Below are 17,659 nucleotides of genomic sequence, written 5' to 3' on the forward strand. Positions count from 1 at the left end.
TCCCTTATCGGTTTGTATAGGTAGTAGGTACGGCATCGTACTGGCAAACCAAATCGCTTGGCGGCACGGTAGGGTTGTAACACTGGTAAGAAGCAACGGCCGCAGCCTCTCATCTGACCACACCAGAGACAATTTAGAAATTATGAATTCCCAAATTACTAATCGTTCACTTCTTCATGATACCTAGTTACTTATCTAGTTGTTGAAACTTTGACACGCTCATAATTTTAAAAATTAAGACGGATCGAAGCCCAGACCTCCTGAAGGCTGACGTATATTAACCACTAGGCCCACTAGGCTACCAAGGACTAGAAGCTTTTTGGAGAGCTAGGTTTAACTCAGAGCCTCGATAGCTCAACGGTTGAGGAGCGGACTGAATTCCGAAAGGTCGGCGGTTCAAACCCCACCTGTTGCACTATTGTCGTACCCACTCCTGGCACAAGCTTTACGCTTAATTGGAGGGGAAAGGGGAGTATTAGTCATGATTAGCATGGCTAATATTTAAAAAAAACTGATGTTTTATTTACTTAATTCAAAAATAGGTAGTTATGCAAATAAAATTGTTCTCACTTTTACAAGACTTTTTCCATATTGATATTATTATTTTAATTACTTAGGTACGTAATTTATGTAGTTAGTTACATACGAATTAATTAAATTAATAATATCATTGTTGATAAAGAACGTTCAGCCACGTCAATTTTTAAACGTGTGCGGTGTGAGTTGAGTTGAGACTAGAGATGGCCCATTTCACAGGTAGCATGTGATAAATCACGCACATCCTTTTCATGTGTAACACATGTTACCTTACTACTATGTTATCAAAATAATTAGGTACTTTAAATTTTTTAATAACAAACTTCTTTCAAGTACTAGTTAATAATAGTCTGTAATACAATCATGAATACTTAACTAAACAAACATAACTGTCCATTGTATCGTAAAGATATGGTTACACCAATATTTTAATTTTAATAATACAGTCCATTTCGATTACAATACTACTGCCATAAAATAACATACCATAACTGGCGCAATCAGCACCAATATCGCGATGTTGATGTTTAACAGTGATGTTTTTTGCTCAATAAACGATTTCGGTCTTTATTGTTAGACCGAAGATCGAATAGCTAGATTAGCTGATGGTTAGTATGGGAGTTGCTGTAGAGGTTGACTTAGATAGGGTTAGTTGGCGCTGTCTATTCACTTTGGAGACTTAGCTTGACCCATTAGTGATTTATTGTCACTGTTGTCGAGTGTTGTTAGTGCGCCCACAAAGGCTTGGTTAATCTAAAGGTGTAATCCTGACGTGTCAGGCGTCAGGTTGATAATTATCTAAGTTTACTTTAATAAGTCGTTCATTATTCAACATTGTCGAATTTCTTGCTGGTTCTTCTCGGTAGGAACCTTTCCGAAACAGTGGTAGATTATTTTGACGATTCAAAAGCACTCGTAAAAGTTTAATTGAATAAAAATATTTTGAATTTTTTGAATTAAGCAACATCGTCATCATTTGGTGAGAATTTTCATAGAATTTTATCATTCTTCATGGATTCGATAAATTAAATGACATAGACAGGAACATCACTATTGTTCGCTGTCAAACTTTAAACGTCAAAGTCAAAATTTATTGACGTTTTCCGAACTCGAACATCGGCGCTAAATTTTATCAAAAATTCATGAAATTAAACTGAAAACGTATACATTTCTGTGTTGGAAATAAACTTTAATGGTTCACCGAAATGGTTAAAAACAGAAAATTGACTACGCAACAAAAACATGGGAATAATAACGAATCTAGTAGTAGTTCGGGCGGCAGTGAATCCTCTTTCGCCAGTCGAACTTTTCACTTGTTATCTATTTGGAAAACGGGTGTTGGAGTGGTGTGCTTTATGATAGCAGTGTATATAGGTACCCTAGGCTACCTGGAAACGAGGGTGAATACCCCACTAGATGAAGAAAAGGTAGGTCTTATTTTAATAGTTTCTGTACCCCGCCGGTGCCTGTTTTAATGTTTATGTATGTAAAATATGATGTACTTTGAATTATAGTTGTATGGAAATTCATATACTATACTAGAGGATGCCCGCGACTTCGTCCCCCATTTCCCACTTTTTCATGTAACATCTGTTAGGTCAATTTTTTTCGTATAAAATGCAGTCTATGTCACCCGGACCTTTACGACGAATCGATTGACACCTCATTCATCAAAATCGGTCCAGTAGTTTAGGTGCTACGGTGGAACACACAGAATCTGGATACAAACATACACACCCACATACATACATAGACTGTTAAAATCATGACCCTTCCTTTTGGCTTTGCCACAGTTGGGTAATAACCCCTAACTTACTGTGGGATTTTTCAATAATGAATAAACTTAAAATCAAATTACTGTTGTATGGAAATTGTGCTGGGGAGTATGCCAGGGTTACTTATCTTGAAATATTGTTCTTTTTCTTTTTTTTTTCCTCTGTCATCTGGCTTTACAATGATTAGCCAATGTCAAGTTTGTAGTTATTTGTAGTTAAACTATACACGTATGGACCCCGTCTGTGCCGGCGCTCGCCGACACACGCACGGCACCCCCTTAGAGCGCTGTCCAGTCAGTTTTTACAGAAAAAAAAAAACTCCAAAAAGGCAGAGCACGCCCGCCAGCTAATACCAACACAGACAAAGTCCCAGCATATTGTCATTTTTTCTGTCCTTTTTCACAGGCAGTCAAAAATTCAGGGTTGGCAGTGCCAGAGAGGTACTGGGGCAGCTACCGTCCAGGCGTGTACTTTGGGCTTAAGAGCCGTGATCCTAGATCACCAGTGTTTGGCATGATGTGGTATGAACTTGCTGCATCTGCACATAAAGGAATAAGGTGTGTATTAAGGCCTTTTTTAACCCCTTACCCAAAAAGAGGGGTGTTATAAGTTTGATGTGTGTATTTGTGTATTTTTTCATAATTTTTTCATAATCACAAATTCACAGTTTTTGGATTTTTTCTTGTTCTATAGGACCTACCTGCCTTTCATGATTTTAGGTCAACGGGAAGTACCCTACAGGTTTCGATTGCCTTGTCTTGTCAGTTACCACAGACAGACAAGGAAGTGATCCCATAAGGGTTCCTTTTTAACCCCCGACCCAAAAAGAGGGGTGTTATAAGTTTGAAGTGTGTATCTGTGTATCTCTCTGTGGCATTGTAGCGCCTAAATTAATGAACCGATTTTAATTTAGTTTTTTTTGTTTGAAAGGTGGCTTGATCGAGAGTGTTCTTAGCTATATCCAAGAAAATTGGTTCAGCTGTTTGAAAGTTATCAGTTCTTTTCTAGTTACTGTAACCTTCACTTGTCAGGGTGTTATAAATTTTTAATTTACTCTTATGAATTTACCTTCTTACATTTCAGACATTGGTGTGAACAAAATGACAACCTCCCTTCATATGGCTGGCTCCGGCATGATGGAGTGTTTTTTGGGGAACAGCTAATATCTGATCCTCCTCACAATATACACACCTCCTTCATCAAGTCTCCTGGAGGGGAGCATGGGGGGCATTGGACTGCACGGATCAATGTCACTGCTTCCGTTAGTATCTTCTTCTTTCTTATTCTTCTTCTCTTTCTTAATGTCTTTCTTAAGGTAGGAATTACACTCAAGTAGCTAGACAAAACGTAAACTCTAACTTAGTCTGTGTAAGGTATTTTTCTTTCCTACAAACATATTAAAATTGCTTGCATAGTATGGAGTAAGTATGGAGTACTAGCCGATGCCCGCGACTTCGCCCGCGTGGATTTAGGTTTTTCGAAATCCCGTGGGAACTCTTTGATTTTCTATTTCTTTTTATTATCTATCTCCATTCCAAATTTCAGCCAAATCCGTCCCGTAGTTTTTACGTGAAGGAGTAACAAACATACACACACATACACATACAAACTTTCGCCTTTATAATATTAGTGTGATTATTGTAAATTTAACAATTAATCCAGGATATCTATCTCCATTTCAAATTGCACCCAAATCCGTTCAGTAGTTTTCGCGTCAAAGAGTAACAAACATACACACATACACACAAACTTTCGCCTTTATAATATTAGTGTGATTGTTTCCAGGGCAAAATGAATACCCCCTTCGTATTGGTATGGTACGGCGCGTTGGACGAGTCCTTGGGTGCAGGGCCACACTCACGCCTGTGGTCCGAGCGGGGGACATTACTGGGGCACACACCAGCTTTGGGCAACTTCAAAGTGCATCTTGTACCACATTCCGGTGAGAACCCTCTTTTTTTTAGGGTCAGTACCTCAAAAAGAAAAATGGAACCCTTATAGGATCACTGTCTGTCTGTCTGCTACCTTTTCACAGTCCAACAGTTTAACCGATTTTGATGAAAGGTACAGAGTTAGCTTATATCCCGGAGAAGGACATGGGCTACGTTTTATCCCGGACAATCGAAGAGTTCCCACGGGATTCTTAAAAGCCCATCTGTTTAACTCATGTATGTGAAAATTGGTACAGAGGTAGCTTGCTATCCGAAAATTGACAGTAGCAACTTTTTATCCTGGAAAATAAAGAGTTCCCACAGGACTATAAAAAAAACCATCTTTTTGACAACGTGAGGAAATCTGCATCTCCATAATTTTCTCAAAGGTTTTTTTTTTTTATTCACTATAAGCAAGCGCTTGACCACAATCACACCTGATGGAAAGTGATGATGTGGTCTAAGATGGGACGCGTTTACCTAGAAAGTGCCTATTCACTCTTGTTTTAAAGATACCCGGTGAAGGTGAGGTTTAAAGGTGTGTGAAGTCCGCCATTCCCCACTCGGCCCACGTGATGGACAAAGGCCACTCTCATTCTGAGAGGCGGTCCGTGCTCAGTAGTGACCCAGCAATGGGTTGATCATGATGACGATGATGATGATAATTTGCAGGTAAACTAATACACTCGTCGTTTTCCGAGGCGCATGTACCAGGGCTTAATGTTCTAAAGGAGAAGTTCTATTCTCTGTTGAGGGTGGAGAAACATCCACACTTCGGCCGTCTTGCTGTTATGGGACCAGACGAAGAACTCAAAGAACAGGTACAGTACCTTTAGTACGAGATATTACTTCTCGCCAACGTTGATAGTTTTCGAGAATCGAAAAACTTTAGCGTTAAAGTAAAATTGCCCTTATTGATAAAGTTTGTACATGGACTTCGTCTGTGTTGGCGTTTGCTGGCGCGCGTGCTATGCCTTTTTGGAGTATTTATTGACGTGACAACGTCTTATAATTCGATAGAGCCCGCTGCACGCATGAAAAAACATGACTTATGCGGCGTTACCTCGCTCTGAGGCGTTCCATCTAAGGCTTGAAGTGTAAGCGAGAGCGTGGAACGAGCGACAAAGAAGCACAATCGGCCTTTGTTGTCACGTTCAACTATCGTCAGTAAACCGACTTTACAGACAACCAATTTTTTTTTGTTAAAAATGGCCGGGTTTTGTGTTTTACCGGTGTTTTTGGTGGTGGAACTGACTGAGAAGCGCTCTAAAGGGGCGACGCGCGTGTGTCGGCGAGCGCCGGCACTCACGAAGTCCATACTTAAATACATCCATACTTATATAGTTACCCCAACTTGTAAATAACTACAAACTTGACATTGGCTAATCTTTGTAAAGCCAGAGGAGAGAGAAAAAAAAAAATGGTTTTTTTTAGGGCAAGGAAGTAAACTTCGTCCCCATACAATTGTTAGTGGAAACACCCTTTGTATTAGACGTGGTGTACACAACCGAAGATTTTCCAACACCCCCTATAAAGGGGGATGAATACACGGAGACTATGGAAAACTTGACAAAGGAATTTGATGAGAAGTTTGAGGAGAAGTTTGGATTACTGGAAAAGGGGTAAGTTGTGATCAAAACACTTCATAAAGAGGAAGAAGTTAGTCCAAACACCCCTAAAAACCCTTATCTAAGGCCTTGTGCTTTATTTTGGGGACAGGGTTCTAAATAATGTTTTCTGCAAGTAAAAGTAATAAAAATCGATAATTTCGTCGGGTTTTCGTTGAATCCCCTACCCCATGAATAAAGCATGGGGAAAAAAGTCTCCATAAGTAAGACTTCGTCTGTGTTGGTGTTAGCTGGCGGGCGTGCTCTGTCTTTTTGGAGTGTTTTTTTTTTTGTTAAAACTGACTGGAAAGCGCTCTAAGGGGGTGCCGTGCGTGTGTCGGCGAGCGCCGGCACAGACGGGGTCCATACTTGTATAGTTTAACTAACTTGTTACAAATAACTACAAACTTGACATTGGCTAATCTTTGTAGTCAGACGAGAGAGGGGGAAAGAGTCTTATACGTTGACTGGGATTTACCAAATAGTACCAGGAGTCCATAAATAATAAGGAGATCAATTTGTTACAGCTACTCAGAAGAGGATGTGGCGATAGCAAAAGCGGCTATGTCGAACATGATAGGAGGTATCGGCTACTTCTATGGCGCAAGTCGGGTGCAGTCACAGTATACTAAAGAGCCTGTGCCTTATTGGAAGGCGCCTTTGTACACTGCTGTGCCTAGCAGGTGAGAAATCCTCGGAAACGTACGTTAGTTTTGTACGTTAGTACGTAGCCTAGTGGTTAGAACGTCCGCCTCCTAATCGGAGGTCGGGGGTTCGATCCCGGGCACGCACCACTAACTTTTCAGTTATGTGCGTTTTAAGCAATTAAATATCACTTGCTTTAACGGTGAAGGAAAACATCGTGAGGAAACCTGCATGCCTGAGAGTTCTCAAAGGTGTGTGAAGTCTGCCAATCCGCATTGGGCCAGCGTGGCAGACTATGGCCTAAACCCTTCTCATTCTGAGAGGAGACCCGTACTCAGTAGTGGGGCGGAAATGGGTTGATCATGACTCTCTCACTGATGTTACTTACGTAGGTATATAGCGTTGTCCTCGTCCCGCTCGATTGGCTTCGCTGATCGCTCAGATCTCAGCCCTACAGCAAATCTGCGGACAGGCCGGTGATCCGGTGGTAGTAATAGGTAATTAATCAATTTGCTAGGATGGGACTCTGTGGTGTGCTGAACAGATATATCTAAAACTAATGTTTTCAAATATTTTGTTTTTTAGATCCTTCTTTCCCCGGGGTTTCCTCTGGGACGAAGGGTTCCACGGTCTACTCATTGGACGGTGGTCACCAGAAATACAACTTGACATCGCAGCCCACTGGCTTGATCTCATCAACGTTGAGGGTTGGATTCCACGGGAGCAAATACTAGGTAATGATATTCCCTAAGTCCCTTCAAAGTCCTCCAAGCATTCCGTTGTCTAAAACTGACTAAAATTAAACGCATCGTATATTATGTACTGTAGTGAACGCGGAACGCAGAACTCTGAACTCTAGACTCTGGTATTTGAATAAGGAATGAATAGGATTTAGGATTCAATTTATTCTCTTCCATGTACCAGGAGCGGAGGCGTTAGCAAGAGTTCCCAAAGAGTTCGTAGTACAAAGCAACGCGGCTGCCAACCCACCTATGCTGCTCATAACAATCGCTCGCCTGGTCAAAGCCAAGCCACACATGTTCAAGATAGATTCGCCACATCGGAAGACTTTGGATAGGATGTTTCCTAGATTACAGGTCATATTTTTTGCCATTAATTAAAGACTTCATTGAGTTTATTTTATTTAGTAGTAGTTAGTATAGTGCTCTCTCCGTTACGTATTCCAATACAAATGACGAAGACAAAAAGCTTGGTGGGCGTTAACCATTTTGAGTGACTAATTAATCACATTCGACCTTATATTTCCCGTACTACTCTAATCCACGGAAACAAGTTAGAACGAAAAACATTGTTATTTTTAACCCCCGACCCAAAAAGAGGGGTGTTGTAAGTTTGACGTGTGTATCTGTGTATCTTTGTGTCTGTGTATCTGTGTATCTGTCTGTGGCATTGTAGCGCCTAAACGAATGTACCGATTTTAATTTACTTTTTTTTGTTTGAAAGGTCGCTTGATCGAGAGTGTTCTTAGTAATCCAAAAAAATTGGTTCAGCCGTTTAAAAGTTATCAGCTCTTTTCTAGTTTTCTTGTAGAAAAGAAGGTTAGATAAACCCTTAGGTTTATAATATTCAAGTATCAATTGACAAAATGTCAAGCTATGATGTTAGCTATGATATCAATGATGTTTTGGAAAACTCAGATACTTTGGATCGTAGGCGCGGAATAGTTCAAGAAAATCGGTTCAGCCGTTTGAAAGTTATCAGCTCTTTTTTAGTTACTGTAACCTTCACTTGTCGAGGGTGTTGAAAATTTTTAATTTACACTTGTTGTCTTTGTCATTTCTATGGGATTATGTAACAGAGAGAGCGCTATATTAACTTCTCTACATTGAAAGAGAGATAGAGGTCAGTGGCAAAAAGGGCGGGATGAATAAAAAACCGGCCAAGTACGAGTTCCGTACTCGGGTAATTTTCCGATATTTTGCACGATGAATCAAAAACTATCACGCATAAAAATGAATAAAAATCTGTTTTAGAACATACAGGTAAAGCCCTTTCATATGATACCCCACTTGGTATAGTTATCTTACTTTGAAAATTTAAACATATTTTAATTTTTTATGACGTATTAAAAAAAAACTACTTACTAGATCTCGTTCAAACCAATTTTCGGTGGAAGTTTGCATGGTAATGTACATCATATATTTTTTTTAGTGTTATCATTCTCTTATTTTAGAAGTTACAGAAGGAGGTTAAAAAAGAGGGAGGGTGGTAGCTTTAGGAGGTCAAAGCTTAAAACGGAAGTACCAGGATAACAAAACTTCGAGGAGTTCTCAAACAAATCTTTCCTTACAGGCGTGGTATCAATGGTTTCAATCAACGCAAAAGGGTGAAGAGCCTATGTCATATAGATGGAGAGGAAGAGAGGACGATGGAGTCCAATTGAACCCTAAAACCTTGACTTCAGGACTTGATGACTATCCCAGGTAAGTTTCTTCAGCTCCTCATGTTTCCAGTATGTGCAGCTAATTATTATCCATACTAATATTATAGACTAGCTGATGCCCGCAGCTTCGCCCCCGTGGATTGGTCAGATCCCCTGCAGCATCAGGATTGAGGAGTTGGAATCCAATTTTTTTATGAAACTATGTCGCAAAGTTCCTCTATCGATTAAAAAAGAAATGACGCAAATCGGTTCAGAAATCTCGGAGATTTCGATGTACATAGGTAGAAAAACACAACTCCTTTTTTAAAAGTCGGTTAAAAAAGTAGCCTATGTTACGCCTGGTGAATCCTCTATTTGTCTGTATAAATCCCGTCAAAATCGGTTCAGCCGTTCCAAAGATTAGCCTTTTCAAACAGACAGACAGACAGACTGACAAAAATTTTAAAACCGGGTAATTCAGTTATGGTATCGTTCAAATAACCCTATGAGCTTAATATGAGGTAGTTATTTCGAAATTACAGACAGACACTTCAATTTTATATATTAGTATAGATGCGAAAGTGTGTCGGTCTGTTTGCTAGCTTTCACGGCCAAACAGTTTAACCGATTTTGACGAAATTTGGTACAGCATTAGCGATTCTGACGCGCACTTGGCCGGTTTTCTCTGTAAGAGGCATTACAGAAGGGTGTGTCGACCGCTTTTCTGATCTGGTCGGACCAACACACGGCGGTCGGAGCAATACACGGCGCTGCAATTGCTTGTATACACTAGGCACTAGGCATGTTATTGTAAATTGAATATGTACTTGATAAGAGCAACCGCCGAGTTTCTTGCTGGTTCTTCTCGGTAGGAACGGCATTCCGAACCAGTGGTAGATTTTTTTGACGATTCAAAAGCACTTGTTAACAGGGCTCTCTCCGTCACTTGCTCCATACAATCGTAGTTCCGATTTCATTTGAATATTAAGCAACCAAAGTCCATGAAATTTTGCAGACATATTTTAGAAACTAATATCTGTGTCTGTGGTGTTTTAGATTTTTCTAAAAATATGTAGTTTTAAAATTACAGGGGCTCAAAGATTTGTATGTGAATTTTTAAGACTGTGTAACTTTGAAACCGAATATTTTAACAGAAATCTGGAAAACCACAGACATAGATATTAGTTTCTAGAATATGTCTGCATTTCATGGACTTTGGTTGCTTAATATTCAAATGAAATTGGAACTACGTTTGTATGAAGCGAGTGACGGAGAGACCCCTCTTAAAGTTTAATTGAATAAAAACATTTTGAATTTGAATTCAACGTCTCCTTCCTCCTGTTTCAATGAGTTCAACAATGACCATTATTTCCAGAGCCTCCCATCCTTCAGATATAGAACGGCACGTGGACCTTCGCTGCTGGATGTACGCGGCCGCAGATGCCATTGCCACTATAGCCCAAGTTCTCGAGCTGGATTCGGAAAAGTAAGTACAAATAGAATGGAGACGTCTCCATTTTTAGGGTTCCGTACCTCAAAAGGATAAACGCAACCCCTATAGGATCACTTTGTTGTCTGTTTATCTGTCTGTCTGTCTGCTGTGTCTGTCAAGAAACCTATGGGGCACTTCTTATTGATCTAGAATCATGAAATTTGGTAGATAGGTAGATCTTATAGCACAAGTACAGGAATAAATCTAAAAAAACCGCGAAATTGTGGTTTAAAAAAAATTAAAATGTGTTTCAATATTCAAAGTAAGATAACTATACCAAGTGGGGTATCATATGAAAAGCCTTTACATTTACATTCTAAAACAGATTTTTATTTATTTTTATGTGTAACAGTTTTTGATTTATCGTGCAAAATGTTGGAAAAAACCGGAGTACAGAACCTTTAGTGCGCGAGTCTGACTCGCACTTGGCCGGTTTTTTCCTTATTATAAGTTCCAATAAGTTACTCACTTGTACTTCATAAATTAGCTAGTTAGTCATAAATTAGGCTAGATCGTACTAGCCTAATTTATGACTAACTAGCTAATTTATGAATAACTAATTTCAGCCAAATCCATTCAGTAGTTTTTGCGTGAAGGAGTAACAAACACACACACACACGTTTTATAGTTTTCGTTTTTTGTCGTATCAAAGGAAAATGGACCAAAAGCTTCTTGTTTTAAAGTCCAATTTAGAGTAATTTAGTTTTCGCTTCCGTCAGGTTCGAATCAACAAGGGACCAGTTAGGCAATGAAGATCTTCTGAACGAACTCCACTGGTCTCCTCACACGCATACTTATGCCGACTATGGTAAGATTTTTATCTCTTCTAAGATTTTTAGGGTTCCGTAACCCGAAAGATGCTTCTGGGACCTAATACTATAAACCTTTGCTGTCCGTCCATCCTTCTGTCTGTTTGTATCTCGAGAACCAAATAGTTAGTAGAAATTTTTACAGAATTTTTATTTCTATTGCCGCTATAACAACAAATAAAAAAAAATTCAAAATGGCCGCCATGAAAATTAAAAAAATTAAGTGTAATTTTTGTACGATGGTACGGAACCCTTCGTGTGCGAGTCCGACTCGCACTTAACCGATTTTTAGGGTTCCGTACCTCAAAAGGAAAAACGGAACCCTTATAGGATCACTTTGTTGTCTGTCTGTCTGTCTGTCCGTCAAGAAAACTATAGGGTACTTCCCGTTGTCCTAGAATCATGAAATTTGGCAGGTAGGTAGGTGTCTTATAGCACGGATACAGGAATAAATCTGAAAACCGCAAATTTGTGGTTACATCATTAAAAAAAAAATGTGTCCGAGTACGGAACCCTCAGTTCGCGAGTCTGACTCGCACTTGACCGATTTTTTGAAAATGTAACAGTAAAATTGACTTCGTCTGTGGTGGCGTTTGCTGGCGCGCGTGTTGTGCCTTTTTGGAGTGTTTTTTTGTTGGAAGTGGCCGGTTTTTGTGTTCTGCTGGTGTTTATTGGTGGTGGAACTGACTGGGAAGCGCTCTAAAGGGGCGCCGCGCGTATGTCGGCGGGCGCCGGCACAGACTGAGTCCATACTTATACATATAATTTCCCTAACTTGTAAATAACTACAAACTTGACATTGGCTAATCAGTGTAAAGCCAGACGAAAGAAAAAAAAAAACAGTAAAATTATTCTTTGCTAGGTTTACATACAGACGGGGTCCGATTCGTCCGACAGCCGAATAAGAACCAGCAAGAGGGATCCAGATTGGTTCGAAGCGTGACCATAGCGCCGCAACCGCGCCTAGTCACCTCTGCTTTCGGTGAGGCCTCTACGTTTTATAGCGCCCTGGTACTTTCTCCTTTCACTAGAAGCTCAATCCGGGAAGGCTCATCACTATCCATCATCATCATCATCTATTATCATCATCATACATTATCCTCATCATCCATCATCCTCATCATCCATCATCCTCATCATCCATCATCCTCATCATCCATCATCATCCATTATCCTCATCATCCATCATCCATCATCCTCATCATCCATCATCATCCATTATCCTCATCATCCATCATCCATCATCCTCATCATCCATCATCATCCATTATCCTCATCATCCATCATCCATCATCATCGTCCGCTATTATCATCATTTATCCATTATCAGTCATCGTCCGATAGACGTTCACTGCTGGTTTCTTGTAGGGACTTTCACACGGCACAGTTTTACGCCGCCGCCTTTGAGACTTTTTTCTTTTTTCAACCCGCGACCCAAAAAGAGTGGTGTTATAAGTTTGACGTGTGTATCTGTGTATCTGTCTGTGGCATCTATTGGCATATAATCCAAAAAAATTGGTTCAGCCGTTTAAAAGTTATCAGCTATTTTCTAGTTTTCTTGTAGAAAAGAAGGTTAGATAACCGTTAGGTTCATAATATTATGTCAATTGACAATTAATGTCAAGCTGTCAAGATGGACGTTTCCTAGATACATAATTATTTATTTGAAAATGATGTTTTGGAAAACTCAGATACTTTGGATCGTAGGCGCGGAATAGTCCAAGAAAATCGGTTCAGCCGTTTGAAAGTTATCAGCTCTTTTCTAGTTACTGTAACCTTCACTTGTTGGGGGTGTTATAAATTTTTAATTTACCTTGTATGTATTTTGATTAGAATCAAGTACAATCTTTTTATGATTTAGTTTTCTCCACAGGCTATGTATCCTTGTTCCCCATGCTCCTCAAAGTTCTGCAGCCTGAGAGCGAGAAACTGGGGAAAATACTAGAAATGTTGGACAAACCTGACTTATTATGGTCACCCTATGGCTTGAGGTGAGTATTTTTCACTATATAGTATCACAAAATATGGTAAATGTTCGAATTTTATGTAGAAATGTCTGTCTGTTTTGTTATAACTTATCTGTATGTATCACACTAATATTATAAAGGAGAAAGTTTGTATGTGTGTGTGTGTGTGTGTGTATGTTTGTTACTCCTTCACGCAATAACTACTGGACGGATTGGGCTGAAATTTAGAATGGAGATAGATTATACCCTGGATTAGCACATAGGCTACTTTTTATCCCGGAAAATCAAAGAGTTCCCACGGTAATTTTAAAAAACCTACATCCACGCGAACGATGTCGCGGGCATCAGCTAGTTTTTTATAATTCTAATATCACAAAATACGTTAAATGTTCGAATCTTATGAAGAAATGTCTGTCTGTTTTGTTATAACTTATCTGTATGTATATTTGAGTTGTTTATTTTCGAATGAGATAGCATTCTGGAGAGTTTTGATCCATTTCAGTTTTCAGAGGGGTTCCCATACATGCAAAAGGAACCCTAAAAGGAGTGAGGTCCGACTAGCAAATAGCTGTTTTAAGGGTTTCGTACCTCAAAAGCGTGAATTTGTGGTAACATAAAAAAAATGTGTTCATGAACAAATATGGAAGAGCGGTGTCTTCTGACACAGAGGTAGTTCTCCTACCTCTAAAAGAAGACTCCAACCTCCTACAGATGATTGTTAACAAAGTTACCGACAAGTGTAAATTAAAAATTTATAACACCCCCGACAAGTGAAGGTTACAGTAACTAGAAAAGAGCTGATAACTTCCAAACGGCTGAACCGATTTTCTTGGACTATTCCGCGCCTACGATCCAAAGTATCTGAGTTTTCCAAAACTTCATTTTCAAATAAATAATTATGTATCAAGGCAACGTCCATCTCGACAGCTTGACATTAATTGTCAATTGACATAATATTATGAACCTAACGGTTATGTAACCTTCTTTTATACAAGAAAACTAGAAAAGAGCTGATAACTCTTAAACGCCTGCACCAATTTTTTTGGATTATAGCTAAGAACACTCTCGATCAAGCCACCTTTCAAACAAAAAAAACTAAATTAAAATCGGTTCATTCGTTTAGGCGCTACGATGCCACAGACAGATACACAGATACACACGTCAAACTTATAACACCCCTCTTTTTGGGTCGGGGGTTAAAAATAAACAATTTTGAATTTTGAATCGGTGCGCGAGTCCGACTCGCACTTGGCCGGTTTTTAACCCCCGATCCAAAAAGAGGGGTGTTATAAGTTCGACGTGTGTATCTGTGTATCTGTCTGTGGCATCGTAGCTCCTAAGCTAATGAACCGATTTTAATTTAGTTTTTTTTGTTTGAAAGGTGGCTTGATCGAGAGTGTTCTTAGCTATAATCCAAGAAAATCGGTTCAGCCGTTTGAAAGTTATCAGCTCTTTTCTAGTTACTGTAACCTTCACTTGTCGGGGGTGTTATACATTTTTAATTTACACTTGTTTACAGATCCCTATCAAAGCTGTCCCCGCTGTATATGAAGCGCAACACAGAACACGACCCGCCGTACTGGCGCGGGCAAGTGTGGATCAACATCAACTATCTCGCTCTCTCTGCGCTCAAACACTACTCCAGTGTGAGAGGACCCCACAAGGAACGCGCGCTCGCTCTTTACACGGCGCTCAAGGACAACGTAGTGCGTAAGTACCCCAAAAATTATTCCCACTAGGTATCAGCGGTGTTCCCACTAGATTACAACATGGGGTTATTCAAGGGGCAGACCAACAAATTCCTGACAGGCCGGCAACGCATCGGCGGTACCTTTGGTGCTGCAAATGTTCACGGGCGACGGTAATCACTTAACATCAGGTGCCCCGCCTGCTCACTATTCTTTATAAAAAAAAAACAACCAAGGAAAACTCTGAAAAAAGGAGTTACTAAGAAAACATAATTTCAATGTTAGTCTGCGTCGGCTTCGATTCTTCTGTTTTGTTGGTGATTATTGGTTCTTGGTGAAGGAAGCTTACTAGGGGCACATGACCTCTAAGAAGCCAAGTAATGTTGAGCTGATCCGCCGTACTGGCGCGGGCAAGTGTGGATCAACATCAACTATCTCGCTCTCTCCGCGCTCAAACACTACTCCAGTGTGAGAGGACCCCACAAGGAACGCGCGCTCGCTCTTTACGCGGCGCTCAAGGACAACGTAGTGCGTAAGTATCCCAAACAATTAAGAGAAACTGAAAAACAAGGAATAGGTTACTAGGAAAACATAACCAATGAGCACGCCCCTTCGTACTGGCGCGGGCAAGTGTGGATCAACATCAACTATCTCGCTCTCTCCGCGCTCAAACACTACTCCAGTGTGAGAGGACCCCACAAGGAACGCGCGCTCGCTCTTTACACGGCGCTCAAGGACAATGTAGTGCGTAAGTACCCCAAACAACCAATAAAAAAAATAACGACTGTTTGAAAAACAATTGGTTCAATAAAGTGTCCTAACATTTTCACGCTTTCTTATTTTGTAATTCTGTAAAATTACCAAAAGGCATTGTTTTCTATTAATTTCTCCAATTTGTTTGTATAAAATAATGACTTTGATGACTTAATGATATTCCGTAAAAAAAATATCGCGCTCGCTCCGCTCGTGCTTCATTGTTAATTGCTTGTCTTGCTGTAGTTTGTACTATATTTTTATGCTTTTTATTTAAAAAAAAGCATATCATACAATCGAAGATTAGATATAATTATTTAAAAAATCGTAGATTAGATTCGTTCCAGCATGAGCGGTACTGCAATTACATACTTATACTTTAATTTTGTTTCTATTTAAAAAAAAAAAACTTTTTTTTTTGTTTCTATAAACAAAAAAAAATAAGTCTTTACTTAGCGCCTTACTGCAATCAGACCTGCAGGCAAGTGATGATGCAGCCTAAGATGGAGCGCGCTTGCCTATAAGATTTCTATTTCTATCAAGAAATATCGCGCTTACTGCGCTCGCGCATCTTTACATTTCTCGCCTCCTCTCTCTTCTGAATAAATATTTCTTTTTTCCCAGGTAATATCCTATCAGAATACAAAAGAACCGGCTACCTCTACGAACAGTATTCCGGGGAAGATGGTCGCGGTAGTGGGTGCAAGCCCTTCACCGGCTGGACTGCACTCGTAGTACTCATAATGGCGGACGACTATTAAACGCAGCACGCGTCATCAAAGTTGAAACTGTACGTCAATTTTTAGGCTTCCGTACCTCTAAAAGAAAAACGGAACCCTTATAGGATCACTTTGTTGTCTGTCCGTCAAGAAACCTATAGGGTACTTCCCGTTGACCTAGAATCATGGAATTTGGCAGGTAGGTAGGTCTTATAGCACAAGTACAGGAATAAATCTGAAAACCCTGAATTTGTGATTACATCATTAAAAAAAAAATTAAAATGCGTTTCAATTTTCAAAGTAAGATAACTATACCGAGTGGGGTATCATACGAAAGGGCTTTACTTGTACATTTTAAAACAGATTTTTATTTATTTTTATGTATAATAGTTTTTGATTTATCGTGCCGTGAAAAAATACTCGAGTACGGAACCCTCAGTGCGCGAGTCTGACTCGCTTTTGGCCGGTTTTTTAACTTTCGTGACGCATAATGCTATCATTTATGAGAGGATTTTGCCATCATCGTGCTCAATAGTGGGCTGGTGATGGATTGATCATGATCATGTCTTAAAACCGCGCCTGTGACGGTCATGGCACGGTCAGTTCTCATTACCGCTGGACGTGATCTATAAGTAAAATACTAGGGTATTAATAAATTGTAAAGAGATCTAGCGAAAGCAGGTAAACTCTAGTTCTGGAAGATATTGGTGGCTGTGAAGAGCCTTTTTGAAAACTAATGATTTTCAAAATTTAACTGTCAATTATATGCATACTGTGCAACAAAATAATCATCAACTAAAACCCATCTATCAAAACACCATCACATACAGACAAGGTAACTCACAGACTGATTGACTAAATGACTGAAATATCAACGCACAGCTCAAACTACTGGACGGATCAGGCTCAAATTTGGCATGCAAATAGCTATTATGACGTAGACATCCGCTAAAAAAGGACTTTTGAAAATTCAACCCCTAAGAAGGTAAAAGGATTTCGTCTGCGATGGCGTTTGCTGGCGCGCGTGCTGTGCTTGTTTGGAGTGTTTTTTTTTTTGTTAGGAGTGGCTGGTTTTTGTGTTAGTTGGTGTTTTTTGGTGGTGGAACTGACTGGGAAGCGCTCTGAAAGGGCGCCGCGCGTATGTCGGCCGGCGCCGGCGCAGACGGAGTCCATACTTGTATAAATTCAATAACTTGAAAATATCACAAACTTGACATTGGCTAATCAGAGTAAAGCCAGATTTAAAGAAAAAAAAAAGAAGGTAAAATCGGGGTGTGAAAGTATAGTCCACGCAGAGTCGCGGGAATTTTCTGTAAATTATATATTTTCGAGACCGCGTTTAAGCAAGCGTAG

At 39.8% G+C, this 17,659-nt stretch overlaps 1 protein-coding gene across 1 annotated transcript; it reads left to right on the forward strand.

Annotated features, from left to right (window-relative positions):
• Nucleotides 1-1,622: 1,622 nt before the first annotated feature.
• On the forward strand, nucleotides 1,623-16,501 carry LOC123878321 (mannosyl-oligosaccharide glucosidase). The gene is made up of 16 exons (XM_045925491.1): nucleotides 1,623-1,964; nucleotides 2,718-2,869; nucleotides 3,396-3,573; nucleotides 4,098-4,254; nucleotides 4,916-5,064; nucleotides 5,678-5,865; nucleotides 6,378-6,533; nucleotides 7,081-7,229; nucleotides 7,420-7,592; nucleotides 8,809-8,939; nucleotides 10,254-10,364; nucleotides 11,090-11,178; nucleotides 12,042-12,161; nucleotides 13,053-13,170; nucleotides 14,666-14,856; nucleotides 16,212-16,501. The coding sequence occupies exons 1-16, from the start codon at nucleotides 1,743-1,745 to the stop codon at nucleotides 16,346-16,348; spliced, it is 2,421 nt and encodes an 806-aa protein (XP_045781447.1). The 5' UTR covers nucleotides 1,623-1,742; the 3' UTR covers nucleotides 16,349-16,501.
• Nucleotides 16,502-17,659: the final 1,158 nt, after the last annotated feature.

The sequence above is a fragment of the Maniola jurtina genome, chromosome 26 (genome assembly GCF_905333055.1).
Source record: "Maniola jurtina chromosome 26, ilManJurt1.1, whole genome shotgun sequence".
NCBI lineage: Eukaryota > Metazoa > Arthropoda > Insecta > Lepidoptera > Nymphalidae > Maniola > Maniola jurtina.

Coding starts and splice junctions, on each gene's coding strand:
- LOC123878321 (XM_045925491.1), top strand. CDS start 1,743: ATGGTTAAAAACAGAAAATTGACTACGCAACAAAAACATGGGAATAAT. Junction 5,866..6,377: donor TTTGGATTACTGGAAAAGGG/GTAAGTTGTGAT, acceptor AATTTGTTACAG/CTACTCAGAAGAGGATGTGG. Junction 11,179..12,041: donor GCATACTTATGCCGACTATG/GTAAGATTTTTA, acceptor ATTCTTTGCTAG/GTTTACATACAGACGGGGTC.